Raw genomic sequence first — 18,702 nt, forward strand, 5'->3', positions numbered from 1 at the left:
GAGGTAGACACAATTAGTACACATTGAAAGAGACAATGAGCCTGGAAATCTCAGGTAAAATTAAAAGGTTACAACTAGTTCTTCTGTGTCAATGGCAGGAGAGTTTTCCAGCTGCCTTAAATGAAGCTGAAGTTCATGGGTCATTAACCGCTAGGAAGTGAGTTGGATTCTTCTGCCTTCATAAATGGCATGTGTTTAATTTCTGAACAGCAGCGTGTTTCCAAATATGCCAGTCTTCATGACAAAACGTAATTTCTCATGGGAGCAAGAAGCAGGAGGTACTGGTATCAACAACAACAACTCCTAATTCGTTCAGAAACTTCAGAACACTAAATATGCTACTGTATGTTCTTAGCAATGCATATCTAAGCAAAAGTAAATCTTGTTAAGCTCACTGGGACTTACTCCTAGGTATGTGTCAGTAGGGTTGTGGCCAACGGCACCAGTGTTTACCTTGATTCTCCATTTTCAACATGTGCAAACACCTTTGGAGTGTACACATCCTCCAGTCTTAATGGAGCAGGTTTGCATTAAAACATTTAAGCTGGGAGCCTCTGAGACAATCAGCTGAACAAAAACCAAAGTTCATAAGGGCAAAAGATCCTGCAACCTCCCCACCTTGTTTTTCTGTGGTTTGTTAAATTTCTTTTTCGGTCTTCATGGTTCTCACACATGCCAGATGAGGTTTCAGAAGAAATCCCCTTTGTAGGTTGTACCTTTTTTGCCTTGGTAAGCGGAATTCTCCTGCGTATCTACAGATGGGTTGGAAGGACATTGTTCTTCTCCTATTTCACGATTCATTAGTTAGAAATTCACTTAGAGCAAACTAAATGGGTGCATGGTGGATATAGGTGTTACATTCACCCGTGCCCCTGTTTCATTTTCTCCCAAACTAAGGGGAGAATGTCTTAATATATGCTAGTAGAGCCTGAAATGGCAATGATTACCCAGAAAAGAGAGATACTGTGGCTGTGATGGGCAGGTCAGTGAAAAAGGCAGGTGTGAAAAGGCAAATAGCACAGGATCAAAAATGAAATTCTCAGAATCATAATACCAGAATATAAACTCCTATGATGGGGTCATCCTTGGAATTTTGAATGTACTTGTCCCATTTAAAAGGGAGAGTACAATATTCTAGAGCCAGAAAAGTTGCAGAAGGGTGCAGCAAAAATGGTCAGAGAGCTGAAGCATCAGGACAAACTACCACCTCTTTCAGGGTGGCATCAGTTACGCTTTTTGGCCACCCATCCAATGCTCTTCTATTTGCCTTAACTAGCCAACATGGCAAGAGTCAAGTGGACAAATGCCAATGTGACATTTCCAAGAATCCTTTCCCTGTCACCATTAGAACAACCTAAAAAATCCATAAGAAAAGAACAAGAAGGTGTATCAATTACTTTTGTCCATGTGGTCTCCAAATTGGCAGGGAAGCAAACAATTTTATCTGCAAAATGTCTCCCTAAACTGGTCACACCAGACCACTGAGGTATCCTTCAACCTGCCTGCAGAACATGATGTAAATGACTCTTTGCTGCTTGGAAAAGCTCCATCAGCTGACTGTACAGACAAAAATATTCTCTCCTAGTTACCATCACGACCACAGAGCAGGCTCTAAAAAGCTTTCTACCTTGATTTCAATCAGATTTGTCACAAGTCTCCTTCTGCCACTGCTGTAGCCTTTGTCTCTGCCATCTCACAAACGCTTGGCTCCTTGGAAAGGCCAGGAATGATTGTATCACCCACTGGAGTCATTTTCTCACTCCAGAATTAAGTCAGGCATTTGATAAAACCAGCAGTGATAGCCACCACAAAATCCCCCAGAGCCATGATGAATCAACACAAATTCACTAGGATTGATTAATCTCTGGTTTCTCATGACTATCTTGTGAACTGCATCGCTAAGCATTTCATTGTCAACTTACAATATATGTTTAAGTCTTCTACAGGAAGGGACAACATCTCAAGAATGCTGAGGATCTAGATGAGAAGGCTCATTCTAGTGGACACAGTAGAGAGGGAAGGGCACCAAAAAGTTTATCCAGGTTTTTCCATGCATTGCACATCAGGGATTATATGGTATAATATGTATTAATATGCATCAGACATTCTCAAGACACAACAGACCCTTGTGGTATGAACCTAGAATCAACATGATAACACCCCACAATCTAGATGTGGGAAAAAATATAGAGAGTATGTCCTTAAAGAATAACAGAGGTAAATTACTGTGAGCTTTCGTGGATTACAATAAATGTCCTCAGACACATGGAGTACAATATTTAGGCCACTGATTGAAATACACAGTGTACATGGTTGTGGGAATGGTAACCAGGTGACAATGAATGCAGACTCAGGTACAGAAAAAGAACTTTCAAAATGACAATGGCATTGTTAACATCATGAACTTTAAAAGCATTAATTACAAAAACACCCAATCAATAGTAGAATAGTTAGATAATATAAATCATCTTTTGGATGATAACACAATGGTTAGGCTGTTGTCTTTGACATGTTGAAACAATCACTTTCAGTTTCAGGGGAAAGTTTATTGTACTAAGTGTGAAGTTTTGAAAAAGAAAATAATTCTTTTGTTAATTTTATGGGCCAGTTTATTGACACATAATAAGCCTTGGTATCAATTTAAGCTTCTAGAAGTATACTGGAATTTATGAATATGACCCACTTCAGAGATCTTGCTTCTCAAATATTCCCATAGTCTGCATCCCTTACAGAAATCCTGTTCCTGACCACATACACAATGATTTTGTCTCTATCCTCTGTTCTGTGTGAGCCTCTTATGTAGACAATATTCTATAATAGTTCATTGAAATACATTTAAAATATAGAATATATAACTTTGCCAAACCTAGAGTTGCCATTTTATTTCTAGTTGTTCAGATGTCTTTGTTGGAATGGATGTAAAATCTCATCAGCAGAGACCAAAGAGAGCAATGCAGAAAATAGGGATGCTATCTCATATTGCCAAACAAGAAACAGATAAAATCAGATAAAAATACATTGAAGTCTGTTAAATCACATACCTTGCCTGAATCAATAAACTGTAAGGCAAAATATGGTTCCTCACTCTGCATGAATGCCTTCAACTGTTTTATGGGACACAGATCATAATCAAAGCAAGATTGACCAAATAATTCCATTCCGTTCTGATGGATAACTGAAATGAACAAAGTAGCATGAAGGAGGGAAATGTCAAATTTATTTGTTTATTTTCCACTGATTTTCCGCAACTGAAAAACATCAATATCGCTAGGTATTCAGATGCAACATTCTTTGGGATAAAAGTCCAAATGGTCTCTTCACAGATGATTTTCGTGAAATGATGTATTCTTCCTGCACTGAATGATGCCAAATGACCTTCTCTGTATCCTCCAGACAAAGCTGCTTTCTAGACACTGGATCAATCATTGTATTCCTGGGAGTGGTATAAAATTCACCATTTAGAAATAGACTCAGTTTTGACCAGTTCACTAGGGACGCAGACTGTGGACAGGCAAAACACTATTACATCAGCCTAAAAGGAGAGTTGATTCCATCTGCAGTGAAAAGGGACACCAAAAAATTCACTTCTCCTATCCTTCAAAAGGAAGGAGAAAGCCTTTAATTCATTATAGAACAATATATTCATGAAGGCTTTCACGGCCGGGATCTAATGGTTGTTGTGGCTCTTTGGCCGTGTTTTGAAGGTTGTTCTTCCTAACATTTAGCCAGTCTCTGTGGCCGGCATCTTCAGAGGACAGCACTCTGTGCTGTCCTCTGAAGTTATAGAACAATTTGAAATCCGTAAACAACTTAAGAGGGAGTAGGCAACCTTAAAACTGGAAGGATAGCTCTGTGGGTTGGAGCACCTCAAGTTCAGTTTCCTGCTGTGCCTCTTGGGAGAAGAGCCAGTCTGTCCTTTTTGAATAACTTTTGTACTAAGCAATGTTGGTGCCTTATAATGACAAGGCTGATGTTTCAGAATGCCAACTGTCATATTTTCTCATCTCTCCCGTGTGAATAAATGCTTTTTAATGACCTCCTCCCATGGATATGTGTTTTGAGAGAACACAAGGCTCTTAGCTCAAGCAGACATTATGCAACCTTTAGGTGACTAGAGGGGTCAAATAAATGCACAACCTATGGAAAATAGCATCTGGTTTGTTCCACAGAAGGAACAGAGATGGGTATACAATAATAATTACACTTGCATTACAGCATAAAACATTTCATGTGTCAAATAGCAGATAGCATTAATGGTGATGTTGATTACAAGAAAAGTTTCATACATGCTATAGTATAAAAGCTGACAAATGGTGGGGAGAAAGGTGGGGCATTGTGATGCAGCAAATAGGTAGATGGAAATGGGAATGTTATTGGATACTGCGACAGCGAAATTGCTAGGGGTTGCTGATAGGCAGGTGTAAAAAGAAGAAGAGGCAGGACAGTGAATTGGATTCCATTCTGGCAAAAAAAGAACAGCAAAACAGAAGGACAATATGGGTGGGGAGCAACATTTAGAGACAGTAGTTCAAGACATGTGTGGACAGAATGTGCAAGTACCCCCAGGAACAATAGCCCTAATGTACCTGGATACAAAGACGATCCATTCAAAACCATTCAGATTGGGGGGGGGACAAACAAACAAAAACAGAAATGACCTGAAATGACAGGAAACAACACCACTGAGTAAACAAGCTCATGTATTCATTTGGGATGCAATCTTACATACCCTTGCCTGGAAGCATGTCTCATTGAATACAGTAAGGCGTACCTCTAAGTACATAAGCATAAGGTACAGTATCACCCATAATGGGACCTTTGAAATGTATAGACTGCAAAGGGAAAGTAATAAGAAACAACTCACTTCCCTTTTTGACAGCAGTTTGACCATCTACCTCCAAAAACAGCCTCCATAGTATGCCTTCCCATATTCACAAATATAGGTTGTATTTTCCCTCCCTTGAATGCTTGAGACTGTGTCAGAACAAAATATATGAACTATCATTGTCTGAAAAGGCATTTGCCTCAGAGAAAGGATTTAGGCCAATCTTAGGAGATTTAGATGGTGGAGGGAGAGGCTGGTAGCTGCAGACAGGACATAAAAGTAAACTTTGGTTTCCACAGCTGACTTCTGGGCAGTCTGGCCTGGTAAATGAAGATTGGAGGAGCAAACAGCCACTGACCCCTCAGCAGTGAAAGCAATATTCTAAGCTACAGAGCTAGGCTAAAAACATGTTGCTGCCTGAGGTGGAGCAGCAAATGGTGCCACCCACCCACTCAAGTCATGGTACGCAGTACAGCAGGCTAGCTATGTTATTTTGGGATATGAGGCAGAAATGCTCACCAGTGCTTCCCTTCCCCTTGCTGGCACTAACAGAATAATAGGAAAACATTAAATAAATTGACAATTGACTGCCCTTTCATGACACCCCAAATCTACTGCTTGAGATGACTTCTTAGTCTTCCTAAGCCATGCTAAATTAAGCAGGAAAAAAGAGGCATGATCTAGTACTCTTTTTTAAGGGCCTTACAAAGCCCACTGCCATTGTTCAGTTTCTATGTCCCCCAAATGTTTTGAACTTTGGCTATCACAGTCCATCAGCATTGGCAATGCTAACAAGGACTAATGGGAACTGTAGTTCTAAGCAACTGGAAGGCACCACATTTGAGAAGTCTGTCTTCTCAAGCGTGATAGTCACAAATGTTTGTGACTATCTCAAACAGGTAGTCAGAAATACACCTTAGCTTAGACACCTGCCTTCAGCTGATATGTAATGCATAGCTCTTTTCTTCTTGGTTTTATAAGATAATTTCTTACACATATATTTAATGAATAGGGTTGAAAAGCAGGAAGAAGAACATAGAAGAAGAATGTAGGAGAAGAGCAAACAAATTATTAAAAATAAGCCGATAAAGAAAAAAAAACATTGCCTTCTGAATTATATATTCTGGCTGTGAACACCAAATTTTAAAAGAAAATGAAACAAAATGAAAAGAACTACTTCTCAGGACCAAACTGCATACTCCAATGAGAAGCACGGCATGATATGGAAGAAAGCATGGCAGAAGTAATATAAAGAATACAGATCTTTTTTAAAAAGGAGTGAGCAGCAGCAGGTGCGAAGTTATTCTTTTTATGAAAACATTACTCCACCATTTTGTGAACCCTAAGTTTTGATTTACATTCTTGAAAAATGTCACTCCATTGTCACCCCTTGCAAAAAAAAAAAAAACATCAGGAGCCACTGCATATTTCAAACAGCTTTTTCAGACAATTAGTTCTTAGCACAGGTGTTGATCCTTTGTGTGAGAGGTCCAGTTATCTCTTTTTTGGGATCAGATATAGGGAATGCTTAAAATTTTTTTTTACTGTTGGACTATAATTGCCAGGACTACAACAACCCACCTATGGTGGCTGGGATACTCTTGGAACTCTAGTCTCAAAAAGTTTTTCCCCCCCATATCTGTGCAGGGCATGGTTTTTTGTGCTACTTTTTTTCTCAATAAAAATGCTATATTTTCCTCTATCCTTCTCTCCAACGATGGTCAGGTAAGTTGTTGTGGGTTTTTCAGGCTGTTTGGCCATGTTCTGGAGGTTTTTCTTCCTAATGTTTCACCAGTTTCTGTGGCTGGCATCTTCAGAGGCTAGTCTTGTTGGCTAGTCTTTGTGTGCAGTGATCACCGTCCTTGTGGCTGGATAGAGTTAATTGACCTTTTTTGCAGGCTGTATTTTTCAGTGCTGGGAGCCAGAATTTGTTGATTTTTAGACTTTCCTCTTTTTTGTTGAAGCTATGCTGGTGTTTGTGTATTTCAATGGCTTCCCTGTACAGTCTAACATAATGATTGCTGGTGTTGTCCAATACTTCTGTGTCTTGAAATAGGATTTCATGTCCAACTTGTTTCAGAGTGTGTTCAGTTACTGCCAATTATTCTGATTGTTTTAGTCTGCAGTGTCTTTTGTTTTCTTTGATTTTGGTCTGGATGCTATGTTTTGTGGTCCCAATATATACCTGGCCACAACTGTAAATACTCAAAAATACACAGCTACAAATACTCAACAGTACCACACACTACACTAGAACACAGACAGAATTCTAGCTCCTGTCTTATAAAAATGCCGGCCACAAAGACTGGTGAAACGTTAGGAAGAAAAACCTCCAGAACACGGCGAAACACTCCCCAAAAAAACCCAGCTGTGAAAGCCTTTGAGAACACAATAATCAGATAATTTACCTCTATGGAAAATAAGTTTATTCCTTAATATTTTGGTGGCATTCTGTTTGTGAAATAAATTTCACAGTTTGGTTTTCACTCTTTTCTTTTCTGTTCAGTTTCTATGTCCCCCAAATGTTTCCTCTTTGTCTTTTGTACAATTTAAGTTACAAACTATTCTGCCTCACTTAAACCCTAAGAGAGTTAAGTACATTGATAATCCTCCAAGTACCAACAAGATGATTATTTTTAAAACATAAAAAGAAAAATGGGTATTTCAAGGCAAATAAGAGCATCATTTTAATATGCTGTACAGAATGAAATGTATGCCTTTTGACGGGCAGTCAGTATATATTGATTGATTTTTTTAAAAAAATCAGGATGGTCTTTCATAATGGGAAGACATGAACTTTGAAAGGTGGGTGAAATTTACAAAAAGGACTGGCGTTCAAACAAAATTAAGTGCTTTGGAGATGTCATGAAAGTTTGGCATTAAACAAACCACCACCACCAATAGTGTGCTTTCTTACCAACCATCAAGTTAAAGCTCTCCAGGACTGGCAGATTTTGGCTGAATATCTAAAAGAATAAAATGTTGGAGCCAATGAAACTTTGCTTGGAAGGGCATTCCACTAAGTGGGTAAGTATTTCCAAACTTGGAAGTTTCGTTTCCATTCAAATCTTTGTCTACCTTGGGGATGAAATATTTGGTCCAAATCTGTCCTTCCCAGAGAACTTTTAAAGGATTATTCCAGAACCTGGGAAATCTACTTTCTTCTGTTGAACTGACAAAGCTATCTTTGGGGATATTTATGTGGGGCGGGGAGACTGAACCTCCCAGGACAACATCCAATTTTAGTCCCAAATAGAAGATAGACATTGGCAAGAATCCCGGCCAGTGACAGGACAGCTGAACACCCTGTCAGCACAGTAATACGGGCTCTCTGCTTGTGTAAGTGTTCCCTTTTTAGAGAGATTCATTACAAATGGTGGAGATAATGCTTGCACAAGGGGGGCCTGGATACCACTTCACACATGCTCTTTAAAAGAGAAACTGCTCAAGCTATGGTGGCTATTATGCAAGCATTTCATTGTAAAAGTCCTGGCTGTTGAAACTGGTATGACTTTCCTCAGTGCAGACTAACAAGTTCTATTCATTTCAATGGGCAAAATCCTATTGAGTAAACCTATTTGGTGCAAGCTGGGGGAAAAAAGCTTCTTAGCCCCTAATTTCAGGTTCTGAGGCTCCCTAGGGTTCCATTTTGCCTTGGGGAAGCCATTGGGAGCCTCGGGATGCAGGGGGGATGTCATGGAAACCACAGAAAAATCACCAGCAGCTTGCTGTCAGTGGTCCTGATCCTAGTGGTGACCCAGCAATGATTTTTGGCAGTTAGAGGCTTCGCCCACTTCCCTAGCTCCCAAAGGGCCAGGGGAACCCTAGGGAAGCTCCCAACCCAATGCAAGGGGATAAGAAACTTTTAATTTATTTAAATTACATTTTACCAGTGACAGCTGATGACATTGTAAGCTTCCACTGGCGTACCTTTACATGAACAGGATTTTGGCCATTGGCTCTAGCTGAGACTAAAATAGAGTTTATCCCAACAAAGCTGCCTTTCTGTGCTCTGGATTGTTTTCTTGGCTTCCTTTTTTTAATTGCTGTTACTTCTCTGGTGGATGCTAGGGTTTGCATGTTGCATGGTGAATACAGTGGTAGTTTTCTACAGTTCTTCATAATGTACAAACACATACACAGATATAATAATCTGCTCTTGTTCATCGGAGTTGTTTCTATTCCATATTGATTTTTAAGTCTTTTTTTCCATACCGAGGCGATCTGGCATAAACAAATGTACTATCAATGCAGTGATGAGGTGATCTAGCACTAAATTCTGTAGTTTGTTTAAAAAAAGAAACCTTTGAGGTGACTAGGGAGAAAGATCATAGTGGTGGTGTGTAAAAACATCACAGCCACCTTAGTACATCCCCAGAATACTGCCCACAGTCAAGCACAGACACCATCATTCTGCAACAAATCTTGTACTCTTTGCCAGTGTGGTTACCACCTGTGAGACTATTTCATCACAGATTTTGATTCCAACAAGGGCTTCTGGGCAGGTCAGTCTAGGCATTAAGAAAAATGCATATTTTCCCCATTAACACATTTCTCTCACACAGAAAGTGGGATTATAATTTAACCCTGTATTTAGCTTCTAATGACTAACCATTAAAAAAGAATACAAAATGTATGATACATTTTTGAGGAAGGTCTGCATGCTAGGACACTGTTCACCACTTAAGGGAACACCTTTTCTAAATATGCACTAAGAGTCTTTAGTTTTATTCACAGAAGGCCACAGAACGATATGAAGATGCAGCTCTCCCCAGCTTCACATCTCCAACATCTGTGTGCAGAAAGCCACTGGCTCTGAATTTGGAGGCTCCACTAAACTACCACAGTTAATTACTGTTGACTTTACCTACCTCCTTCCCTTTTAATGCCATCTGAACGAGTCTAATGCCAACTAAAGACATATGAACAAGGGGTGTTGATCATATACAGAAATAATGAATCCCTTACATTAGCCAACATGTTGAGTGAAACAGCAGTCCTTTCCGTATGTTCTTAATCCATGTAAACTCAATCCCATTGGATGACTAAAGCTTTTAGTATAAATGTGCTGAAGAGAAGACCTCTCTTTTTTCCATATCATCCTTAATTGAATAATTCTTTATTACACCCTGCTCAGTCCTCCCCCTTTTTAAAAAACTAAGAAGCCCCAAAGGATCAACTTTTCTGAAAATGTTCCTTATAATCTGGCCTTTTGATCACTTTGGCTGCTCTTTACTTTTCACAGTTCTGTGATGCCCTTTGCAAGGTGGGATGATGGCTAGAAGTGTGTTCCTACTGTGGGTGGTTACACTACAGATTTATGTACAGACAAAAAAAATCTGGCAGTTTTATTTTTAATCTCTTCACTAATGAGCGAGATAAAAATATTACTTGTTCAGACAGGGTTGTTGAGCTTTCCCTCTTACTCATTTCTCAAATCTTGTCTCATCAAGGGCCATAATATGATTGCTTGCCCCCAAATAATAATGCAACAATTGCTTATATCTTCAGAAATGTATTAATTTAGAGACTAAAAATCTTAACACATAGGATACAGTGTGCTTTTTGAAATTTGTAAATGACAGCATTTAGGATTTAGGCCACTTACACAGGCTGAACTTTAAAATAGAGGTGTGATGCAAAATTCAGGAACTAGGATATGCAATATCTTTGTTAGACCATTAAAATCTCAAAAACAGGCTAGCTTTCTACAGACTAGTATAGAAACAGCCCTGCTTTAAACCAGATTAACTGGTTGGCCTGTTAATGTCAGATGACTGACTGTTCCAAGATATGAAAGGACATAGAACAGTAATGGGGAGGGAAGAAAGGGGTGTATTTCCTTCTTACAATACACAGGCATGCATGAACAGACATTTATGCTTGCTAGAACTTGCCACTGAAATTGAGTTTATTAATGGCAGCAAATGGCCATATTTGAGAACATGGATCTCACAGTACTGTCTAGTTTCTGGTTTTTCAGAACACATTGTTCTGTACTATTAATCCCTCAAAACTGTCTCAACTTTGAACAAACACACACTTTATTTATTACAGCTCCCTGCTAGAAACCTGCTACTACTAGAACTCAGACCAGACCTACAAATCTTGAGAGACTGCTTACTGGAGTGAAAATTGGGTGCTATCATACTTACACCAGTAAAAAAAAACTGGATCACGTTTTGTAGCAACCTCAGAACTATGTTGTTCAATTAACAGAATTTTATTTTAGTAGATCCATTATTCTGGGCCACATTTGTAAGGCTCACTTCTGGCATAATGATGGCCAAAATCCTGTTGTATAATTTATGTGTTAGCAGAGGGAGCTTTTCAGCAATTAAAGAGTTCTTCCTTCTTTCCTGGAGCTCCCATGACTTGCACAGAATGAGACTGATTACTTGAGAGTTGGATAAGCCATAGGATGGAAATAATAACAGTAATAACATGCCAACAAGTTGATTTTGACAACCTTTTCCGGGATTCTCTAGGTACAGAGTACTCAGAAGTGGTTTGTCATTCCCTTTTTCGGGGAGGATTACTTTTGGACTATGCAGCTCACCCAAGGCTAGTAAGAACTCTGTAGTTCCCCAAAACCTCTCAACACCAGTGGTATCATCACCCTTCTAGAGGCATAACTTACAGAACAAGATTTTGGCCACTGTACCTACAAATGAATTATTGTGTGCATTACTATAGATGTATGCTGATCTACCACACAGATATTTCTTAGTAATAATTAATAAACTGCTGGATAGCTCAGTGGTTTCCATATCTGACTGTGGAGACAGAGGTTGTGAGTTCAGTTCCCCACTGCCCCTCCTTGACATGGGCGGGACGCTATGATCAGTGCTGCAGTTCTAAGAATGAATGTCCTTGAGTCAATTTGGAGATGCATCCATGTAACTGACCTTGCGGGAGGGTCAGATTCATGGGCTGCACATTATGTGCTATAAGAAGCCAAAAAATCACTGTCTGTTCTTTAACATTTTTTAATACACAGATGAAATCACTCACAGTGATATTAAAACAAGCACTGAACTTTTTTAGAGCATATATTTTAATTGTGTTTTAATTGTTTTATCTTTTTTACTATATTTTAATTGTTGCAAGCTGCCCAGAGACCTTTGGGTAGCGTGGGCGGCATATAAGTTAAATAAATAGATAAATAAACTTCTAGCTTGTGCTTTGCAGCTGTTTGGTAGTCAGTGGTCAACAATTCTCTCTTTTAAGTAGCAATTAAAAGGCAGGTGCCTCTTATAATGGGCATTTTAATGAAACCATTGTGCTGGGCACTCTTGTGAAGAAAAAAATAGCCAAAACAAACAAAACACCAGGTTGAACTTTCAAAAGACATGAGTATTATCTTGGACTTGTTTATTCCTTGCTGTAGACAGGCACTGGGGAGAAGTGCACCTTCCACTTTAAAATATACAGTATTACTAGCACCCTCCCTCTTCAATGAGGTTCCCATCCAAGGACTGGAGAAATCTATGTCTGCAGGGCTGATATACTGGCTGGAGAATCAAGCAGCAGTGGAGCAATAGATTAGGGTGTCAGACAAAGCTTCAAGATCTAAGTATGCTTCTCCAGTTCTCCAGGCAAGGAGACAAATCTCAAAGGTGAGCATATTCTTGTGTTAGGTATTTTAAAGCCTGGGCACCCATTTCTACCCACTCCCTGCTGGCAGCAAGGCTGAGCATGGAAGTGTTTACAAGTGTGTTGTTCTAGTGCAAGATGAGGATACACACACTGCAATGTGACGCAGACGAGACAGAAATGTTTTTGGTATATTCTTCATCAAGAGTTACATCATCACTGAGACAACTAGTTGTTGGTTCTGCTTGGTCTGAGCTGGCACCTATGCTCAGGTGATGGAAGATTTTAGAAGTCTTTCTACCATTTTGCTAATATATCAGCTGAGCCCCTTTCTGGGACATTAGCCCTGAGATGCTTCCAAACATGGCATATATTTGAGCATTTGACTTACCTCATTCACATAACTGAATGGCTCTTATAGGCTTCCCTTTATAACATCCCTGTGTTTTCCCACCATATTTCTTTTTTTACTTTTGATTCTTTGTTACAATGAAAATTACAGTTTCCAGCTCAGGCAGCATTAAAAATCTAACCTGCAGTTGCCCCTCCCCCCACAAATAGTAAGTAAGATGATATACAAAATAAAAGGAATTTTTAAATCATTCAATGACAGGCAATACTGTAAGAGCACACACTAAGAGCAACCTAACAATTTAACAAAATTTCAAAGCAGTAAATACAAAACTAATAAAAGCAAATATGAATAATGTGCCCCCCTTTACAACAGAAATTAATGAGGAAAATACTGAACCATCTCTCTATAAGTATCCTTTATTGATTGATTGATTGATTGATTGATTGATTGATTGATTGATTGATTGATTGATTGATTTGATTTGATTTGATTTGATTTGATTTGATTTGATTTTTGATTTATACCCTGCCCATCTGGTCTATACGACCACTCTAGGCAGCTTACAACATAACATAGAAACAATAAGAATACTACATAAAACATCCAATAACAAATCACAATACAAAGTGGAGTAAGAAATAAAGAAATAAAGAATAAAAGAAAAATCAAGTACTGACAGGAGGGAAGGCCTGAATATACATCCATGTTTTTAATTGGTTTTTAAAGGTACCCAGCGTGGGGGCTGCGCGAATCTCTGGAGGGAGGTTGTTCCAGAGGTGAGGAGCCACCGCCGAGAAGGCCTGATTTCGTGTTTTTCCTTCTGGGCCTCTCTCGGCGTCAGGCTCCTCAGCCTCACCATAATCTGAGTCATTCTTATTTTTTCAGCTTTAGAATGTAAAAAGGCACCAGAGATGTACCAATATAATGCTTTTTCTTTTCAGGACTGAAGGTGATGTCACGCAGGTTGGATTACCAGAATATAGTTTACATGGAGCTGTCCCTTAAAACATTAGTCTGGTTGTTTCACTTCACTGATGGAGTTCTGATGGCTGCTGCCTATTCTGAGTACTGTATATTTACACCTATCCTTTATCAACTTTGGGAATCCCTTTTTCATCAATTTGCTTCCAGCACAATTCAAGCCCTAAATTGTCAGAAGTCAGGATACACCCTGGATTTACTCACTCATTCACTCATTAAGGTCAGCCTGAGACTTCTTTTCTGCTTCTGCAGCAAACTTCTAGGTCTTGCCACTGTTCTTTTTGGTTGTGACACCTACATTTGGAGTGTTTTCCCAAGAGAATCACATTTGCCCCTTCCCTGATTAATTTCAGCTGGATAGGAAGACAATTTGGCTTAGGTTGGCTTTTCTTAAAATTCTACCTTAATGACAAATTCTGTGTTGTTTTTAAAAACTACTGCATGAATTTCTTACTTTTCCTTTCTTTATTGCTTCATATAGGACTTCATATTTTATACTATGTATTATCTTTCAACTTAGTGTAAACTATTCAGTATACCTTGGTAACAGAGCAGGGTGAAAGAAAGAAAGAAAGAAAGAAAGAAAGAAAGAAAGAAAGAAAGAAAGAAAGAAAGAAAGAAAGAAAGAAAGAAAGAAAGAAAGAAAGAAAGAAAGAAAGAAAGATTATTACTACTATTTGTGCATTACCTTTGTAAGGGGTGGCTGTTGTAATCTTCTCCATAACCAGGTGGCATCTGGGAATTATAATTTTAAAAAATACCTAGAAAGTAGTATCCATAAACTCTGGAATGCATTGCTTCAAGAGACTAGGTCATTCTGCTCTTTCCCTGATTCAGTCTGTACTGAATTTCTTCTATTGTTTGTTAATCTGTACACATAGGTTTATATGTGCTAATACTTTTGGCTTGTTTTAAATGTGCTTTTATTATGGTTGTTTCAATATTTTGTAAGTCACTCTGAATTACTCTTTTTCTACAGAGGAAAAGCAGGATATAAATGTTTAGAACAAATAATATACCATCATTATCACCAATTACTATGAGCTACAATTACTATAAAAATAATATCCTCCTAATAATGTACTGAGCTATGTCAGCAGGAATATATTATGCAAATAGCTTCATACATCTGCTTATAGTTAAGCACAAGGTAGCCCTGGCAGAACGTTTATAAAACAACGTTGTTTTGTTTTTCAGGGTAGAAGGTCACATAATTGTCTCTGATGTGTAGTTGCCATATGCAGGTGTCATTACTGTTCACAAGTTTTTTTATGGGGAGGGGAGTGGTAGTACTTCAAAAACCTAAAGAATATGTTTATTTTAAAAGTGGAAGAAGTGTGCACACACAGAGAAATGCTGCCTACATCAAGGGTTTCCACTGTTAGAATATTTTCATTTGTCCACAATAATACTCCAAGGGCCTTTCCAGACTATTTTTATTTACAGTCAAGAACTCATTATTACCTAGTAATTCTCAGCACTTAATATTTTTTTTATCCCATCTAGTTAAGTTATTGAGGGAAAATAGTATTTCTCCAACACCCAAATTACAAAAAAATTAAAAAATTAAAAATCAGTGCATAAATTTGACTTTTGCATATACCCCACAAATGATCCACTGAAATGAGTGGTACATTCTCCCTTAATGATGTGGGCATCATAGTCATCTGTTGGCCAATGTTGATGACTTCAATGACTGCAAACAAGCCATTCTTTTCCCTATCTCTCATGCATTAGTCAGTATTTTTGAAAACATTTCATATCTCATTTCTATTTCAAACTTTTAGAGATGTGGTGATCTTTTCTGTATTACCTAGGTGGAAGTATTAATGCAGCCTTAATATGTAGGCAAAAGAAAGCAATGAATTATCTTTATCCTCAATAAGAATTGACTGATATTCAAGGTTACTTTAGATATACCATTTCTGGCAATTAAAATTCAAATTTACTCTTTTTTTAAAAAAATGGCAGCCCATGCAGTATATTGGATACTGTGTCATACTAGGACTTGGGAAATCTGGGTTCAAGTCCCTGCTTGGCCATGGAAACCCATTGGGAGGTGGCAATGGTAAACCACTCCTTGAACTTTTCACCTACCTTGAAAAAACTCTCAAGGTTATCATAATCTAGAAATGATTTAACAACTATTTATTTAAAGGCAGCCCATCCTATGGCAAATATATCATCTTCATTATGTTGCATTTGTTAGGACTTTAGCAGTAATAATTAAAAAAAACATAAAGCCCACACATTAAGGCCCAAATTCAAATACTGATTCAAAAACAATAGCATGACATTCAGTGTTGATATCATTTATGGTTCAGGGGATAGTTTATTTTCTCTTGTCATTAGGAAAATTTATATCTCATTTGCTTCAGAAGACTTTCAATGTGTCTTACAATTAAAAACATAAATAACAAGATGAACTACATTGAAACATCAGTGTCTGGTTAACCTTCAAGTACAGAAAATTAACTCCAGCTTTAAAACAGATCCCAAACAATTAACACTGAAAGACCCAGGTAAATAAAAAGTTTCTTGTTTTTCAAAGATATCAGAATCAACCCAAGGCAAACTTTCATGAGGAAATAATTTCATGGCTAAGGAGCCTAAAGGAAGAAAGACCTTTTCCCCAGACATTTGGGTTCACTTTCTATAGTGACACTGTAGTTTCTCTCTATTTCAACAAAACAAGTGAAAGATACTCCAAGAAGCAGACCACTGCTACAAGTGAAACAGACTAGCCACAAGGCTTGCTTTACCCATGTCCTTCTCAGTTTTAGGCCCCTAAAGTCTTAAGTTACTTGAGTCTTCTTTGACAATTATGCTTATCCAACATGTGTACACATGATAAAATCAGAGATAAGCATGATTTGCACATACAAAACAGTGTTTTCTGTGTGACCATGCCTTGGCCCCATTTGTCAGGTAAGTGGTCCAAAGATCCCAAATATGGTAGATGAAGATCAAGTAATTAAGATATAACAATCTTGATTTTAAAAATACCACATTCCTAGCACTTTTGGTTATAAGCGGGAACCATACCTCTTTAGGATCCATACAAACAAGTCACCTTTTTTAGAGAAACCCACCATTAAATCAACAATAAATGGTGAGAAATGCAGGGACTTGCAGTCCAGCGGCATCTGAAGGACTGCTGTTTCCCTACTCTTGGTGTACAGCCATTGGAGGTGCACATGTGTTCAGGATCAACAGATCATCTATATTAGAAATAACATAATTCAATCACTGATGTATGTTTAGTCACCACCCATGGTTTTGTATTTTGTGTTCATCAAAAATCTTTGCACCCCTATCAAATTGCTGCTTTGAAAAACAGACATGCCAGCTCAACTTACTAAAGCATTAAAATGCTACTTTAACAATAAAGTTTTCCTCTTTCATGTGTTCATAAGTGGCTAGTTCCTACATGAACTTAGGCCAAGATTGCAAGATTTAAAATAGGTCACTAGTAGTTTAGTTTACTTTCAAAGAGTGTGTGTTCATCTGGCCTAACCCTAAACAATGGGAGAAGAAAACATGATATCTTATTCTATGTCTAGTTTGGAAATAACAGGTGTGTTGCATATTGAGGTGACACCCTTGTTTTGTTTCTTCCAAATGTAAAGCCCCGTCATAGCTTTGACCTTGAAGATAATGACTTATGTATGTCCTGCCAGAAAACAGCATTTGGTTTGCTGATACTTTCTTTGCAGAAAATGTTTATGGAAAGATACTTATAAAGGCACAATAACAAAGGTATCACATATAACAGTCATGATTCTTGCTCAGACATTGATGATATCCTGACCAGAGAACAGTTCAGAGGAAAAAGTGTGAAACCTTCAGTAATTATGTAACCCAGATAGGAAGATACTGCCTATAACTGTAACCTATATATGTATCATTATTTGTGTTGTTACTTTACTTACCAATTAGTATCTTCTATTTCTTAACTTAAAATAAATAGAACACATTATTCTATTTCTTAGATGCCCTTTAAAAAAGAGATAAAAGTATCACAGATAACTGTTATAATGCTGGCAGTTGGATGCAGAGAGGCAGACTTGCATTGTGAGGTTTTAAATTGTATTTTAAAAGTTAATGATTGGCCTGAAGAGAATTCATGAACCTGTGCAGAATCTGTTTATAGTTTCCAATTTATAGTTGGAATTTGGGAGAAACAGAAAGCAATATATAATGAGGGCAGATTATTTGCATGCAAATAGGTTATACCTATAGTGCTTTTAATGGTGATTTTTATTTTTATTTTTATTTTATATCTTGTTTCAAATGGTCTTTGCAAGTGATGTAACCTCTGCTCAGTGCTTTGAATAAATCAAAAAAAGAAAGACTCTTCTATTTCCATGCTGGCTTTCAACACACACACACACATGCAGACAAAAAAGGGAAAGCAACCAGCACTAGGACCTGCCCGGAGTCTTTGAATCAAGAGGTCTCTTGATTCATTCAATCTCTCCTAGACACACGCACACACACATACACACGCACACACACAAACTGCAACAAGAGGCGGAAAGTCGGCCAAAAGGGCTTTAAAAATTTCAAAGTTTCCATTTGCAGAAGCAATGGGGAAACGTGGCAGGCCGAGGAAGGAATTCAGATGCGAAGATGATGCTGTGAAACCTGCTCTGGAGCAGCAGCAGCAGCAGCAACTGCCCGTGGCAGATAATATGTCCAGGTGCCCGTTCAGTGACATTTTCAACACCAGCAGTGAGGAGGATTCCATGGAGAAGATCAACACTTTCCTACAGAATGTGCAGATTTTGCTGGAAGCAGCAAGTTACCTGGAGCAAATCGAGAAGGAAAACAAAAGTAAGTGGAGTTTTGGTTTTGTTTGGTTCCTTCTTCTTCTGCTCCTTAAAAAATAAAAATATCAAGCGCCGGGCATGTGCGATGACAACAGAAAATGAAGAAAATGTTT

The 18,702-nt window shown here is 38.2% G+C and overlaps 1 protein-coding gene across 2 annotated transcripts in view; it reads left to right on the top strand.

The window, feature by feature from the left end:
* The first annotated feature begins 912 nt into the window (after positions 1 to 912).
* The window catches only part of MXI1 (MAX interactor 1, dimerization protein), a 122,102-nt gene continuing 104,312 nt past the window's right edge, over positions 913 to 18,702 (top strand). For both annotated transcript variants that reach the window (XM_020779817.3, XM_020779818.3), the window contains exon 1: positions 913 to 18,593. In XM_020779817.3, the coding sequence (XP_020635476.1) occupies positions 18,347 to 18,593 (247 nt within the window). In that variant the 5' untranslated portion in view covers positions 913 to 18,346. The remainder of the gene's footprint in view (positions 18,594 to 18,702) is intronic.

The sequence above is a fragment of the Pogona vitticeps genome, chromosome 3, assembly GCF_051106095.1.
Source record: "Pogona vitticeps strain Pit_001003342236 chromosome 3, PviZW2.1, whole genome shotgun sequence".
Classification (NCBI taxonomy): domain Eukaryota; kingdom Metazoa; phylum Chordata; class Lepidosauria; order Squamata; family Agamidae; genus Pogona; species Pogona vitticeps.